We start from the raw sequence: 17,816 nt of genomic DNA, 5'->3' as shown, positions 1-17,816 counted from the left end.
ATCGATTATCTTTAACAGTAAGACTGCAGTTCATGCTATAATGAGTGGATTTGCTAATGGCTATTCCTGAGGGTGCTATTCTATAAAGCAATAGCTTTATGCCTCATTTTACTGATAAGGGAATAGGCACAGATAGACAGAGTATTTATCGATGGTCCTATTACACAGTCATTTACTGGCAGAGCTGCTAACCAGACCGAAGCTGGCTGGCTTCAGAATATTTAGTTAATCGGGTTGTTGTGAAGATTCTTAGTTAATAAGTCACTTAATGCATGCCTGAATCCATGTGTGTAATAATTGTTAGATATTATTAATATTATTGTTGTCATCATTATTTCAGAGAGAAATTCTGGTAGCACACAGACATTCTCTCCCCACAGAAGAAGTTCTACTTATGTCTGTAGGTAGATGAATTGCTATCAGGCTTCCATCCTCAAAGCGTAGATGAAACATACATTAAAAACATTCATTTGGGGGCTTTTTGAAATTGTAAATCTCTAAATCCTCATGAAAATAATCTCATGTGTTTGAGTAAAGGTTTGTTTTCTCTTAAGAATATAGGATAAATTAATTTTACCTGTTCCAATTCCTTTTGTAATAGAATTTAAGCAGAACAGTGGCAAGCCCTATCTCTCTGTGATTACGGGGAGAGGAAACCATAGCCAGGGAGGAGTTGCTCGCATCAAACCAGCTGTCATCAAATACCTCACAAGCCATAGCTTCAGGTGAGTATAGATTTCTGTGGATCATTGCAATTGCCCATATACAGATAGTAAACACCAATAATATGCTAGGAGCGGTTTGTTAAAATAGTTAACTAAATTTAACTATCTGATTTTAGCCACAAATTCATGCTTAAATTATGATATAACATTCCCTGCTGGATCTATGATGTCCAGGAAACCCAAAATGAAAGACAGATGTGTTTCTTGTTGAAGTAATCATGTGACAAAACTATCTCTATCATAAGTTTAAAATCTAAAAAAGGAAAAAAATGTAAAAGAAAATAAGTATATTTGTATTTTTTGATAATGTATTATTCAAGATATAATTAGATTATACATATTATCGTTTAAGGTTACTGTTTAATTCCTTTGAAGGGAAACATGTTTGTGGATTTTGGAAAAAATTGAGGCTTCTGCTAAAATACGGTTATAATTTGAATATAATTAAGCTTTAGTGGTAATCTCCCATCAATTATGAATTTGTACACCTTTATAAATTAAATACCATTAATGGTCTTAGCTGACAAACATGAAATGTCCTTTTTTATTAAGAGATTATTATTTAGTAACAGCAAATGACAAGAAAAGTCCAAGAATAAAAATTTGTTGATGGATAGATTCCCTGAAGATATATATCATTATATCTCTTATTTTTGGTTTCAGTTAATGTAGCATATTTTGTTTATGCCCTGTAATTAAATACTGGCTACATTATAGAAAATGGTATATGTATTCTGAGCATGAAAACAGATGACATTTCAGAGTTATTTTTACAAAAGTAGTAGTTAGACCAGAACATTATCATATTGGGATTAATGATCTATTTTAGAGACTAGTGTTTCTTTAAATTTCACACTGAGAGAGTTGAGAGCACTTCATGGCCTAAAAAATCAGACTTACCTATCAGAAGTTTCTTCTTGGTACTGACACAGTGCATGGAAGTAATGTAATGCAGACATTGACTTACCCTTCTTACAGCATGCTCTTCTTCATTCAGGCTTGAGAATTTAAAAAATCTTAAGTTGTAATAAGCACTAAGTTAGGAGTAACCCTCAGCCTTAGACTTGTATTTAATTTGATAATAGATTAGAAGGAACATAAGTATAGATAATGGCCCTGGGTGTGACTTAACAGAGAGTACTTTGATAATAAATGTTTTTTAGTGTAGATTCTTGGAATTGATTACAGGATATATTTATCAGTTTGAAATTTTTGTCTTTAAAATACCTCTTTTCTCATTTCTGCAGGTTCTCTGAAATTAAACCAGGGTGCTTGAAAGTCATGCTAAAGTAAAATAAACGTCCTTGATTTAAAAGTGTGAAGGTTTGTAGGTTAAAATTAGTTTTATTTGCAGTAGTCAATTTTACAGTAAACCTGTGTTTTATTAGAAATAATGTCCAATTATAAAACAGAAAAACATAATGTTTTTCAAAACTCAAGAGAAGTTTAATTTTTTACTGAATCAAATGCCAAATTTGTCTGTTACAAATAACTAAAGAGAATTTTTATTGATTACACAGTATCTAAGAAAATTATCAGCTGCAGTTTTAAAGTTTGAAATGCTCTGATTCTTTCTCAGACAAAATGTTACCTTTGTATTAATTGTCGTTTGACATTTAGTGAAGTCTTAAAGACTTCTATGAGAGGTGTTTTAAGTGCTTTGAGGCCTGGTTCATGCCCTTCAAAGGCTTGTATGAAAAAAAGTAGTAGTAACTGAAGAAAGGAGATCTAACAAAAACACTTGAGTACTTTTTGATTTCAAAAAATACAGAAAAAATCATTTTGCCATGTCCTACAGGAAGGAAGACGTGCTGTTGTACTTTCTTCTGCTGTGTATATAATCTTGATCTCTTACCTTTTGTTCCTTTGTTCTGTGTGTCTGCATTTTCTAGGAGTAAAATTGGGGTCTGAGCTTATATTGCAGTTTTATACCTTTCATAGGCAAAAAAGTTTTCAGAGAAGGAGAAATGGTTAGATGCCTACCAACTGTTACTGTCTTCTAGAATTGCTTCAAGTCTCATAGAACTGTCTTCTGTAAGTGGTATTTAAGACGGTACTAAAGAGCTATATTTTATATTTGAGGCATGTAATTTCTAAACTGCAGTAAGTCAGAATCCTATTGACTTAAAACAAATATAGAAAACATTTTTTTATATAATCATAAATTCTTACAATTGAAAAGTTTTTTACCTTTATTTTTAAAAAGAGCCAACTTTCTGAAAGGAAACTTTCATTTACTTCTGGTTTTTGGTGAGCTGAAAAGTCCTGTTAGTATGTCAGTTACAATTTCCTTACACAAGTTTAACGTGGTAAAGTATAATTTTTCAGTGTAAGACACTGGTTTAAATAAATTGAACTTTGGATGTGGGGGATATCTTAAACATATATAATTTTAGCAAACAGTTGTGTTGCTTTTTGATAAGCTTAAAAAAGCATTTGGATCAGGAATTATAGGATTCAGCTGTTACTGAAAGAATCCTAAATTACAGAATGGTTTCCCAAAAGAACAGACATTTTAATGAAAATAAAACTCAAAAAAACATTTTTATATATCATGAAAGCATGCTTGTAAAAGAAGTGCCACATCATTGAATTTATTCCCACAAAAATAAAAATATATGTTTATTACTTAGAAATAGTGACTGGTATTGAAGTATTCACATTATGTTTATAGTAATTTGTTTAAAAAATGCCAGCAATTTGGCACGTTTTTTGTAATGTCTAGAAGAGTTGTATACATTAAAAATAAAGCAGTTCTTTTCAACAACTTATTATAAAACTATAGTTTTTAGTTAATGAAATAAAATATTTCTGTGTATAAATTGATATGATTTAAGAAATGTGAATAACAATAGTGAAACCTAGAATTATTCGAGTGTGTACTGCTGCATACTCATTTTCTATGTTTTTGTCTTTCCTCACCTAGTTAAAAAAAAACAGCTTTGAGCACTTCAACTAGACTTATTTCAATATTATTTACTATAATTATGATTAATGTGGGAGCAGTCAAAAAGAACAAGAGGTGAGGTATTTTGTGGGCAGAAAGCAAATGAAAGAAGCAGTGCTTTATACTGTATCAACTCTTAATTTTATGCTTTTTTTGATGTATCTAGGGTATTCTTTCTTAATCGTCATTCATAAATATAGACAAAGTTTGAGTATCATAAGTGTTTTTATGAAATTGTTGAATACCAAACTGCCTCCGACACCACTACCTGGCAGAGTTTAAGCAACACATAGTTGTGAAAGAAAATTTTATAATTGCTTCCTTCTTCTTTTACCCATTTCTAATCATATATGCTGATGGGAAACAGAGTTTGGGGATTATCAGAGTTTTCTCTTCTGCCCATTTCTAAATCTTACAGATCAAAAGTAAACACAGGTTTCATGTTTGTACTGGTGTGCTTGTGCTAATACATGATTCATTAAAAATGGCTTTTTGCAGACTTATTAATATTTTAAAAAGTATAACACTTCTGTAGTTTGGAAGGTTTTAGTAACAATTATATTCCTTCAGTCGTCTGTTACCAGGATCTACTGGGGGTAAAAAGAGAACTAGTGTGCAAACCGCAGGGGAAGTGGAGTTGGACCGAGGGGACTCTTAACAGTATTTTCAATCTATTCATTTCCTTACTTCACTGTGAGAAATGGAAGCATATTGTCTTACATTTATTGGCTGTTCTTATATCTCTATTATTTTCAAGTTGAGGTTTCTTCAATTTATTAGTGTTTCAATACTACTTGCAATTCTATGGCCTTTAAATATAGGACATATTGTATACTAGAAATCCTGAGTTATATGTTAAAATGTCTTGTGTATTATAACACATTTTGAGAAGAAAAGCTAAATAATTCTGTTGGATTGTTTCTGATCCTTTTGATCTTTTTCTTTTTAAATTCAAGTGTGTTTTATGCTTAGAAAAAGAACATGTATAATAGCAAGACTGATTATTTCTGAGCTGGAAATTGGAAACTTTGAAACTCAGGAAATTGCTCTGACAATGTTTTAACTGCTCTCAACTTAAGAAAAATGACATAATGTATAAAAACACAAAAATAAGGTGTACTATTTTTTCCAAGTGCTTTTTCTAAGTGCTTTTCCATTGTGCAATGAGGTGAAGTTTGATAATCTTTCTGTGTAGTGGTTAAATATTGCTTAGTTTTATTTACATCGTAAAGAACACAGATTTAAATGTTTATGTGGCCAAAAAAATTGTCATTTAAATCGTGAAGTAAGTTCATGTAGAATGTATGTTAATGGTGCTTATTTTTAAAGTGTAATTCAAGTTTACAGTATTACTCATTGTCTCTGCAGAATTTATTAGAGAAACAAGGCTAGAATACATCTACATCCCTAAAAGCCTTTTATAACTTCACATTATATGATGACAAATTTTATTATTTACCTTAAAGTTGAGCAATTGACTTTTATGGTCCAAATGATGAACCCATTATTAACAAGTGATTGAATTAACCATGAGACTTCTCATTAAAATATATTGCAGCTGTCAGTTGGAGAATATATTATAAAATTTTCAGGCAGTGTATCACAAACAAAATGTTTTTATTTGTACTGTAAAGAAAATGTAATTTTGCTGTTAACTCTGTACTTTTTTATTGAAAATGTTTTATAAGTTTGCTTTTAAAGTTTCTTATGAAACCATTTGCAAATTACATACCTTAATTTAATAAAATACTTTAGTCACTGTCCAGTGTGAGGATATCCTTCATTTGATGTGGTAGAGTTAGTGGCTTAAATATGAACGTATATTTTTATGTGAAACTTTCTAATTTCGAGGGAAAAGGGTCATAAAAATTTCATTTTTCTCCACAACTTTTATTCTAGTTTAAATTATTTTGCTGTAGCAAATAGAGGTTTACGTTGGAACCAGATAAATGGATTAACTAGGTTTAGCTCTTCACACCTTTGAATTTTTTAACTGTCAGAAGTAAGAATTGTGTCCCTGAAGGATTTAAGTAGTATTTTAATTAATATTAAAGACCTTTGAACTTTAGTCAGTTCCAAAGTAGAATAATTTACTTTTTCAAGAAAGACTTAAAATATTTATTCAGAAAATGTTTATTCAACACTTGTTACTAGGGATACAGAATGAGACAGAGCTTCTATCCACAGGTGTCTTATAATTACTCTCATCAGCTATTTTGTGTATAGTGATTTATACTGTGGAATATTTTCATATACATTATTTTAAGATTCAGGAGAATCTTATTACCTAAGTGTCTAACAGAGACTTAGACTGATTTGCCTAGTTAGTGACACAGGTAAGACTTCAACCTAGGTTCTCTGATTCCTAGTATAGAGCGACTGCGTCTGTCATAAGAGTAAGAATAATTACTGAAAAAGCTCTAATACCCTGTTATCCCCAGTGGAGAGAGATGTGGCTCCACAGTATATGTCTGTGAAAGTCTCAGTTATAAACCTGTCTTCCTCCTTTATCCAAGGGAAGCTGGTATTATGGGTTTTCCCACTGGCAAAGATGAAAGTTTCTTTCTCTCTTAATCTAAAATTCCAGAGATACAGAGTCCAGGACTGATGGACGTGCTCATTTCCATGGAGTTTTTTGGGATCTAGGATCCTTTTAGCTCACCACTCTACCATATCCAAGATGTGGCCCTCATTTTCCTAAAGCAGGGTGGGTGGTTGCAGCTCCAATCTTCATAAGTACATTCTGTTGGAGAAGGACAAAGACAGGAGCAATGGGCACGTGCCAAGGATCTTTTATAGAAAAATTATGGAAGCTGCCAAAGGACACTTCCACTTACATCTTATTGGCCAGAACTTAGTCACATGGTCACATCTAGCTGCAAGAGTGGCTGGGAAATTGTCTTTATTTCAGACTGCCATATCATCAGCTAAACTTTGGGCATTCTCTTGGAGGAAAGAGAATGGATGTTAGGGAAATGAATAGCAGTCTCTGCTACATCATTTTTGATCACTGAATGCAGATTATATGAAAATTAGTTTTTATACGTTTATTCAACAGATCTTTGTTGATGACTGCTATGTACTAGGAATAATAAAAAGAAAATCACAGTTGTATGTGTTTTTACTTAAATATTCAAGTAATATCAGTAACCTACATGGCTAATGGAATGGGCTTCACTTGATGACTTAACTGCTAATTGGATCACTTTTGATCTAATAACTCAGTTGTGGCACCTAGATTAAGTAAGTTATTTCTAGTGATACTGCTTAGCTAATATATTTGCATAGTGACGTTTCTGTTTTCTTTAATTAAACATTTATTAATCACATTCATTAATAAAAAAGCTTAGTACTTGGTACAAGTGATTTAAAGCTAAGTAAACTGGAGTAGGGAGATGTAAATATGTATATGTATTAAGAACTAGATGCTGTTTATAAAGAACTGTGGAAACACTGGGGAGAATAAGCAACTTTAGGGGGGAGGAGGTAAATTTGAATTTTTCTCTCGATTGAAATTTTTTATATGATTTTTTTGTAGGGAAAAGATTAAACACTGCAAATTTATGGCTTTTGTATATGTATAACCATACAATTGCACCTTTCATAGGTTGTGGAGCACTCTTCTGGGTAATCTTGCTTTGAATTTAAAGTTTGTGAGCCATGTAAGATGGGGGTCCAGTTTAATTCGTCTGCATGTGAATATCCAGTTTTCCCAACACCATTTATTGAGGAGAGTATTCTTTTCCCCTTGAGTATTCTTGGCTCTCTTGTCAGATATAGTAGGTTTGTTTTGGGGCTCTCTCTTTTGTTCCATTGATCCCTGTGTCTGTGTTTATGATTACTGTAGCTTTGTAATATAGTTTGAAATCAGGAAGTGTGATGCCTCCAGCCTTGTTCTTCCTCAAGATTGCTTTGGCCATTCAGGGTCTTTTGTGGTTCCATGCAAATTTTAGGATTGTTTATTCTATTTCTGTGAAAAATGCCATTGGAATTTTGATAGGAATTGCATTGAATCTATAAATGGATTTAGATCGTATGGGCATTTTAATGTTAACTGTTCTGACCCATGAACATGAGATAATCTTTTCGTTTGTGTCTTCAGTTTCCTTCATCAACATCTTACAGTTTTCAGTGTACATATCTTTCACTTCCTTGGTTCAGTTTATTTGTAAGTATTTTATTGTTTTTGATGCTATTGTAAATGGGGTTATTTCCTTTTTTCTTTGTCAGATAGTTCATTATTAGTGTATAGAAACACAACTGCATTTCGTATGTTGATTTTGTATCCTGGGACTTTATCGATGTGTTTATTAGTTCTAACAGTTTTTGGTGAAATCTTTAGGATTTTCTATATAAGATCACATCATTTGCAGACAGACAGTTTAACTTCTTTCTTTCTGATTTGGATGCCTTTTATTTCTTTTTCTTGCATAATTGCTCTGACTAAGACTTCCTGTACTGTGTTGAATAGGAGTAGTGAGGGTGGGCACCCTTGTCTTGATCCTGATCATAGAGGAAAAGCTTTCAGTCTTTTACCATTGAGTATAATGTTAGCTGTGGGTTTGTCATATACGGCTTTTAGTATGTTGAGGAATGCTCCTTCTATACCCATTTTGTTGAGTGTTCTTATCATGAAAGAATGTTGAATTTTGTCTAACACTGCATCTATTGAGGTGATCAAATGATTTTTTCATTTCATTCTGTTAATTTGGCTTATCACATTTATTGATTTATGTATGTTAAATCATCTTTGCATCCCAGGGATAAATCCCACTTGATCGTGGTGTGTGGTCTTTTTAACACACTGTTGAATTCAGTTTGGTAGTATTTTGTTGGGAATTTTTCATCTATGTTCATCAGGGTATTAGTCCGTAGTTTTTTTTTTTTTTTTTTTTTTCTCATATTTTTTTCTGGCTTTGGTATCAGAGTAATGCTGGTCTCATAAAATGAGTTTGGGAGTTCCCTCCTCTTCAATTTTTTGGAAGAATTTGAGAAGAACTGGTGTTAATTCATTAAATATTTAGTAGAATTCAGCCATGAAACTCTCTGGTCCTGGAGTTTTCTTTGTTGGGAAGTTTTTGATTACTGATTCAGTCTCTTTACTTATTGGTCTATTTAGATGTTCTATTTCTTTGTGATTCAGACTCGGTAGGTTGTACATTTCTAGGAATTTATCAATTTCTTTTAGGTTGCAGTTTATCCGTTTCTTTTTGTTGGCATAGAATTGTTCATAGTAGTCTCTTATCTTTTGTATTTGCAAGGAATGTTGCCTTGGCAGAGCAAGAGACCAAAAGAAAAAAAAAAGAAAGAAAAAATCTTAAAACACTTATAACCAATACTGTCCCTCACAGATTAGCAGCCCAAAGTCACATGACCTCTGTAGTACAAAAAACTTCAACGAATTGCGTTTGAAGAGGTCCCAGCCTTAGTTGCCTGGCAGAGGCAAACGCAGATCTTTTCAGGAAGAATATGCCTTCATCTTGGAGGATTAAAAACAATTTTTTTTTCACAAATAATTTCCAAGGAAAACAAGCAGTTTACAATAAAAAAATAAGCAAGCATACAAGGAACTAATTCACCCAAGAATAGTAACTATTAGAGACAAAAGAGCAGATAGGTTAAAACAGCCCTGTAAAGATATATCCTATGTTCTTAACTACCATATATGCAAAAATCCTAACAAAATATTAGAAAGACAAATTCAGTGATATATCACAACTACGTGGATTTTTCAGGAATACAAGGATATAATTTGCCATATTAACATAAGGGAAGGAAAAAGGGAAAAAAATCATTAACTTCCTAGATATGGAAACAGTGTTTGATAAAATTCAGCACCTATCCTATAAAAATATTTTGGATAATTAGGAATAGACAGGAACTACTTCCATCTGATAAAAAATATTTATTTACAAAGCACAAGTATACTTAAAGGTAAAATGCTGAAATCTTTCCTCCTGAGATTGGAAACTGGATCTATATGAATTAAAATCAAACTGGCTTCCTACCTAACAGTAAACATAGGTGGGCTCCAGAAGAATTCTGATACATTTGTGACAGGTAAAGCTATAAAATTAATTGTATGTGGCATCAACTTTAGAAATCAGTTTATTATTTCTGAAATCAAGATGAATCTTACCATAGATTATTTTTTACAATTGCCATTGGCCATTCTTTTCCACAGTTAAACATCTCTGAAATCAGTGTGCATCTTTACATATGGCATCTGAGATTTCATTAAATATCATATACAGTTTTGGAAAACATTTTTGTGATGTAGGGATGGGGAGGAACTTAAAACCCCAGAAATGAAAGCCATAGGCAAATTTGATGCATTTGATAACAAAATTAAGGTTTCCTGCCCAATGAAGAACATCATGAGTGATAGCAGAAAATATTTGCAATGTCTGAATGACAAAGGACTAATTTCTAAGTATAAGAAGAACTTCTGTGAAAATGGAAAATGAGTCAAAGAATATAAGGCCATTTACAGAATGGGAGGCTAAAAGCTAATAAGCCAATAAACAGGTGCTCAAATTTATTCCTAAAAAGAGAAATACAATTAAAGTAAAAATGAAATATTCTCATATGTGTTAGTCTGGCAAAATGGGAACCCGGATAATGCTACTCATTACTCTCATGCACTACTGATGGGAGCGCAGACTTGTGAGAGGCCTGGAGAGCGTTCTAGTAGTGCTTAGTTAGGTTCAGATGTTTATGTAGCTAGTCACACAGCAACCAGACTGCTGGGTATATCCAAAGGAATTTCCAGACAGGGTCGCAGGGATGCGGGAAACTGGAGGTACTTGGGTCTTCATCACTTAGGGAATGTGAAGCTGGTGGATACTACACTATTGAGTGCTGTGAAGGAGTTAGAGGCAATGGGCGTGATGGACACACAGCAACGTAGATAAAAACAGTGAATGTGAAAAAAAGATACACAGCACAATTCTATTTATGTGAATTAAAAATACATGCACACAAAACAACAATGCATGCTTTACAAAAACAGATACACATGAAAAATACAGAGTTTTCTGGGGGTAGGGAAAGGGCATGGAAATGAGGAAGGCAGCAAGAAAGGAATAAATCAATAAATTGTAGGGTCCTTACATTGACCAAAGTTGATAGTGTGCCATGAAGTAGGGAGAATGGCTAACAACCCTCTGCTGTGAAGTCCACTGAGTAAAATAATTTGGTGGTCCAGGGCTCAGGGGAGGCCAAAGTCTGCTTGTTTCTAGGAACTGATGCCTAGACATGTTTTAGTTTGGTTTGGGTTCAATTTGCCCAACTGGCTAATGCTAATGCTAAAACTGGGTGGTAGAGCCAATGATTACAAGCTGAGATCTCTTTCTGAAAAAGTACCAAGAATTGTTCTTGTTCCCTGAACTGAACCCTGACTAATAATAGAATGAGGTTGCTAAAACTTCTTGGCCAGGTTAGTAAAGTGAAATAAAATAGAGGTTATCTAGGATCTTAAGCTATTTAAATCTTACTGAAAACATCATGCTCCCGAGAGACAAAACAGTAAAGTGTGTCTTGGGAGACCTGTGTTTGGCTGTAACAGTCAGCAATGAAAGCAGATTTTGGGATTTAGTTACACATGTTATAATTTTGACCAAGAAAGTTATGGAAGCCATTATCCAAATAGCCTTTGGGAGATTTCCTACCCTCAGCTTTATATAAGCTAAAATCAACAGTTTAGGAAGTCTAGGAAGTTTAGACTTAACAGTTTATCAAGAGAAAAGCAAGATACGTTTTACCCGGACCATTATGGAAGCTAATGAACTGGCTTCTCTTTTGGTGATGCTACCTCTTTAGAGCACAGTTAATTTAAAAGATCAATTAAATAATATGTTAGGAAAGATTTCTGCCCCTAATGTCCAAATGATGGGTCAGTTTGTTTATCCCCATTAACTCTATAGTTGTGGTCCCATCTGATTGAATGCAGAATATTATGCTTTTGTTTTTGTTTTTGTTTTTGTTTTTTTGGTGGCTTCTGTTATCCCAGAAAGATACCTAGTACATAGAATCAGATGCTCAAAAATCAGTGAAAATCACCACATATTGCCCAAAATAAAACCAAATTGAACCTAAATCTGATCAAACCTATAGATTCAACACCCAATTCCTAAGAATTACAGAGGGCACAGGAATATGTTAACACCATAGGATGCCACTACCGAAATATAGACTATGAGAAACTCTAACATTTCCTTCAAATAAATTACAATGGGGAAAAAAAAAACCCACAAATGGAAAGGGAACCTATAATTAAGACTTAAGAGGCATATTAGCCAATTGCAATTTGTGGCCCTTATTTCGGTTGCGGGTTCAGCAAAAAAAACTATAAAAAATTTATGACAATAACAAGACAACTAGCAATGTGACCATTGTTTAGGTACTTAATAATCTTAAATAACTTTATATTTTTCCTTTCTATTAGAGAGGATGATATTATGGTTATATAGGAAAACCCAGTCTTTCCTCCTGTGTGTTTCTTTTCCGTGTGTCTCCCTTACTATTCACACAGAACACTTCACTTCTGGGCACCAAATGTGTGGAGGTTTTCCCCCACACCAAACAATTGTTTGTGACATGAGTGGGTTTTCTACAATCAACTCAATTCTGACACTATCTATCCAGAAAGAGAATCAGATTCCACAGGTTAAGGGCTCAGTCTCACAAGACTAGCCCCCTGCCCTACTTCAGATGACAGTTGAAAGTACTAGGTCCCCAGGTTACCCACAACTTCTGTCTGACCTGGCTACAAATTAGAGGTTCCCATGACCCCCTCCTCAGTTTCATTTATGTTGCTGGAGTGGGTCACTGAACTCAGGGAAACACTTCATTATATTTACCAGGTTGTTAAAGGATGTGATAAAAGATACAGATAAACAGCCAGATGAAATACATAGAGGAAGGGTCCTGAGCTCAAGAGACTCTGTCCCTGAGGAGTTGGGGTGTATCACCCTCCTGGCGTGGATGTGTTCACCCACCTGGGAGTTCTTCAGACCCCTCAGGATTTTAGGGAGGCTCCCTCATGTAGGCATGATCAATTATGAACTCCATTTTCCTCCCCTCTCCCCTCTCTGGTGGATGAGGGACTGAAAATTCCAAGCTTCTAATCATGACTTGGTCTTTCTAGTGACCAGCCCTCATCCAGGAGCCCACTCAGAGTCACCTCCGTAGAATAAGATTCTCCTAGTGCTCTTATTGCTTAGGAATTTATAGAGGCTTTAGGAGCCCTGTGTCAGCAACCGAGTGACAGACAAATATTAGACTAAAAGGTGCTCCTTGTGTTCTTATTACTTAGGGGATTACAAGGGTTTCAAGAGCTCTCTGCCAGAAATCAGGGGCAAGTGCTTTTTCTCCAGCAAGTCTGAGGAGTCAGGGAGGAGAAATAGAGACATCAGTTGGATTAAGTAGGGTTAGTAGTTTGCAGGCAGGATGGTACAGTAGGGGGTCAATGTGGGAAGGAAGGAATTTAGGGTGCTGTATGTGAAGTTGAAATGGCTGTGATTCAGACTGAGTCAAGTGGCACCCAGTAGGGGCTGGTAGACTGAGGAAATGGAGATGAATAGTAAAGGTAAAGAATAGTTTCAGAACAGTGAGGGAGAGGGAAAGTGGAAGGAGGTTGCAGGTAGGGAGAGAATTTCACAGTGTAAGATATTAGGGATGCAGATATTTGTTCCCAACAGAGTTTGATTTGTGGCTGAGCATGGAGATGATGATTTTCAGAGTGCAGAAGGCCCACATTTCTGGATCATCCACTTTATGTACCTACTGCCCAGGAAGCTGACAGGCAATGGAGTGTAGGGGAAGATGGAAAGCCAGGCTGCTGAATATATGCATGGATTAAAAAATGTTTTCTTTATTTGCATGCTCTCCATCCTTCACATGATAGGATCTGACTCAACACAGCCCCACTTTGAGGAAGGATTTATAAGGATAGTTCTGCTTTAATGTGCTGTTTTGCACTGACTAGAGAGATGAGATGGATGGGGTCATCGGGAGGAGCTGAGAGGACTGTGGTAAATGCACAGTTTCTTGGTGTCTCAGAAATAATTCTTTGCAGTGGGATTTCACTGTTACGTTTGAAGTCACTCTTTTCTGTTCATTTATCCATTTGAATATACAAAAACCAATGAAATATACTTTAAAAATCACCCACTATTTTGGATTTTCTCAGTTTCCCTGTTCACATCAGTTTAATTGAGAATTAATGACACTCTCTTGAATTTCTTTGCTAACACTCTGAAGCAGGTGGAGCTGTATAGTTAAGAAGTGCCCACTGTCTTTTTAAGCCCTGGGCTAAATTTTTCTTTACAGTGTTCTGTCTTCTCTTAGGTAAAATTCACTTTTTCCCTTTAAAAATAATGTCTGGCATTTGGTTACTTAGGAATCTATTTTTAAAACACTGTATTAACTTTTTAATCACACTCATGAAGTGAAATTATTCTAGAATTTCTGAATATAGTTTCTCCTTTGGCCCTTATATTTCTTGGTTCCTGTCCTTGGAGTCGTTTTAATAGTTTTAGGTCCTGTACCTGTGATTTCACTGTAAACTAACTCAGATCTTTTTGGGAAGCAGGCTGTATATAGATAAATAAATCTGTATGTTTAAGGGAAAAAGAAGCAAGGTACAAAAGGGTACTTACAGTATGATCCCATTCATGTTTTTTAAAAAAGGTGTATGTAGATAAATCCACTTATATACTATACATCTCTTTCTATGTGTGCACATGTGCACACACACACAGGAATGCAAACCCACACATGGAGATGAGACAGGAGGGAAGGGGGCAGGGCACAACCAGTAACGAATGACACAGCAATTAGCACCAAGACGGCGGGAGATTTGACTTCCAGTTGACCTTGAGCTTCATTACACCCTCATTGTAATACATTAGCATGGTAAATGACTCACCCGCAGGTGCCACGACAGTTCCGAGGCTGGCCATAAAAGGTCAAAAAGTAGGTGATGGCTAAATTCCTTGGACTCCTTCCCCAAAATAGCTGGAATAATCCTCCCACTTGTTAGCATAGGAAGTTACCAAGCCTGTAAAAACTAACAACCCAGCACTTCATGGTGACTCTCTCTTGCCTTCTGAAACAGCTCGCACTGTGTGTGTGGAGTATGTACCTTTCTGAATGAATCCACTTTTACTTAACTATGACTGGCTCTTGAGTTCTTTCCCGTGCAGAGCCAAGGACCCTCACTTGATGGGGTGTGTTTCCCTCCCTGTAGTGAATAGGCCTGGACCTTTAACATGTAAATCTCCTAACTCACCTTTGGTTTTTAACTTTTAAGCCCCCTCACCCCTATTTGTCCTATCTGCATAACTAGGTTGGGGGAGGGTATGAATGTAGGAGGTGGGAAGGGGTCAGGGTGCAATTGTCAGCATTTCTGTTGGTAGGCAGGAGGGTGGAAAGAAGCTATGAATACTCCCACAGTGATAATCTTGTTCCTGTTACACATGAGGAATTTCTGAAAGGTTTTATAAGAAACCATGTAGAGCAGGTTACCTTAGGGGTGGGTCTGGGGAGTCAGAGGTGGGAGAGGGAGATTTTACTTTCATTGTCTGAACAGATTAAAAAAAAAACTGTGTGTATTGCTTTTAGAATATTAAAATGTATATATATTAGATGCATATTTTAAAATATAGGGAAAATGTCATACGTGATAGAGTGAATTATCTAGTGTGTATCTTATGTGTATTATTCACTGTAGGCTGCTTTGCCAAATGTTATAGTTAGATAATTTAGCTGATCTCTGTGATGATACAATATTTTCAGGAAAAGCATTAATATACCTTTCCAAGCTGTTAGAGGGCTACTTTGACTGCTAGAAGAAAGGGTAGGGGTAGATCCTGGAGATGGAATATGTAATAGGAATTCCAGAGTGAATTCTAAGGGAAAAGTCAAATTTAATAGATATAAATTATCCTGAGCTGAATAAAGACTTGAATTTGCAGTTGAAAATACACTGAGTTCTAAGCATGATTGATGAGAACAGGCACACATTTAAATATATTCTTTCAGAATTCCTGAATCCCAAGGTTGAAGAGAGAAATCTTTTAAGTTTCTAGACAGAAATAAGAAATTATTTATAAAAGGAAAAGACTCAGACGGGCATCAGACAGTGGAATAATGTCTATACCTACTGACAGCAGAGATGTTACCTCAGAAGTCTCTCTCCCGCCTCGCATCATTCACTTGCCAGTATGAAAGGGATGCAGAAATGTAAAGACACCAGGAATATATCACTCATAGGCCCCATCCAAGGAAGCCATAAAAAGAGGAGTTTAGCTAAACAACAAAATAATGAGAACAGAGATCTCAAGAAAGGAGAAGGTGAAGTAGAAAGGAAGAAGTGGTGAGTGAACAGTGAACTTTGTAATAATATGGATAATGATAGATTGGCTAGAAATGTGTACTGTATATGTTAAATAAATACTCATAAGGAAAATGAGACTCACCTATTGAGAGCCTGGAAGTAGAAGTTGCAAAACTTCTCAGCAAAACCCAAGTGGTGGGGTTTGAGGAAGAGGATTGGAAATTAAAAGCATTCCAAAAATATTATCTTATTGAGGTGGAGGGAAAGTATCAGGAAATAGACTAACATGGTGAGGAGACAGTATCTAAGACTAGTAATAAAATATATGTTTTGTGATGCACATTAAAAAAGAAAATAACCACTAGTGGAATGGGAAAGCAGAATATCATTTGAAGTTTGTAAGGAGAAAAGGGAAAAAATTATCACTTGATCATACTAGTAAATACAAATTAAAGGAAAAAGGGAAATTAATGAAGTAAGGTCAATAGTAAACATAGGCAAGAGAGAAGAAATAAATTAAGAATATTAGTGATTATATTAAATGCAAATGACCTCAATTTTCCTATCAAAAGACAGAGATCGCCATGTTAGGTTAAAAACAAACTCAGCTATATGCTGTCTTCAAGAAGCTCACAAAATGTAATAAAAATTATTATAAAATAAAGAGATTGAAAAAGCAGTACCACAGAAATGCAAACAAATTAAAACTAGGAGAAGCAATATTAATATCAGACAAGGTGGAACTATTAATGAACAGGAAGAAGAACAATGCCTATAAAAGATGTAACATACAGAGATATGCATCAAACAATATAATAGCTAAATATTATAAGAACATAAATGTATGGATAACTAAATATATGTAAGGACAACTTCTTAAAAATAAAATTAGAGTAGATTTTTATTATACCTCTTTCAGAACTAGACTGATCTAGTAGAGACAAAATAAGAAAGACTACACAAAGATTAATATAATCAACATATATACATTAATAAATATATACAGAACCTTACATTCTTCAAACAGAGAATACATATATATTTCACAGTGGCCATTGACTATGTATGAAAACTAGTCAGAAACTTTGCCACCAAAAATCCCAATAATAAAATTTAAAAGTTGAAAATTTTGTAGGTCACATTATCTGATGAAATAAGAAGTAAATTAATGAAATTAAAAATAAAAATTTAAAAGATAATTTAACTAATTTGAAATTTAGGACTACCCTCCTGTGATCATTTTATAATATATACAAGTGTCAAATCATTGTGTTGTACACCTGAAACTAACATAGGGTTGTATGTCAATTATACCTCATAAAAATATTAAAATGAAAAAAGTCCATCCAAAAAAAAAAAGAAAGGCTACCTTCCTAAATAATCCTTGCATCAAATTAGAAACTAAAACTAAAACTGTAAACTTTCTAAAGTGGAAAAGGAAAACCCACAAAGCCAAATCTACAAGACCCAATGAAAACTACGCAAAGATCAGAAATACAAGAACTCAGTGTTTATCTTAAAAAATTAGAAAAAGAACCAAAAAGACATCAGAAGAGGGAATTAATAAAAAGAAAGGCTTAAATTAATGAAACGTAGAAAACAGTAGTAAAGGTAAGTAAATCAAAAGCACTCCCCACCCCCCGCCAAAGATAAAGAATATGGACCCTATGGGTCAGGGATGCGGACAAGTCTCGGCAGAGATTACATGCATGTTGGAGGTGGTTTACTCTCCATGGTGTCCGAGGCATCATTTGGGAGACAAAGCTGAGGGTGACTTGATGGAAGGGATCTGGAATTATCTGAA

At 34.6% G+C, this 17,816-nt stretch overlaps 1 protein-coding gene across 5 annotated transcripts in view; it reads left to right on the top strand.

Annotated features, from left to right (window-relative positions):
- N4BP2 (NEDD4 binding protein 2) overlaps positions 1 to 5,524 on the top strand; it is a 67,012-nt gene extending 61,488 nt beyond the window's left edge. For all 5 annotated transcript variants that reach the window (XM_064487296.1, XM_064487301.1, XM_064487307.1 and 2 more), the window contains 2 exons: positions 602 to 725; positions 1,973 to 5,524. In XM_064487296.1, the coding sequence (XP_064343366.1) occupies positions 602 to 725; positions 1,973 to 2,018 (170 nt within the window). In that variant the 3' untranslated portion in view covers positions 2,019 to 5,524. The remainder of the gene's footprint in view (positions 1 to 601; positions 726 to 1,972) is intronic.
- Positions 5,525 to 17,816: the final 12,292 nt, after the last annotated feature.

Source organism: Camelus dromedarius, chromosome 1 (genome assembly GCF_036321535.1).
Source record: "Camelus dromedarius isolate mCamDro1 chromosome 1, mCamDro1.pat, whole genome shotgun sequence".
Classification (NCBI taxonomy): Eukaryota; Metazoa; Chordata; class Mammalia; order Artiodactyla; family Camelidae; genus Camelus; species Camelus dromedarius.
The sequence above is the reverse complement of the archived record's forward strand: the minus strand, read 5'-3'. Positions and strand labels throughout refer to the sequence as shown.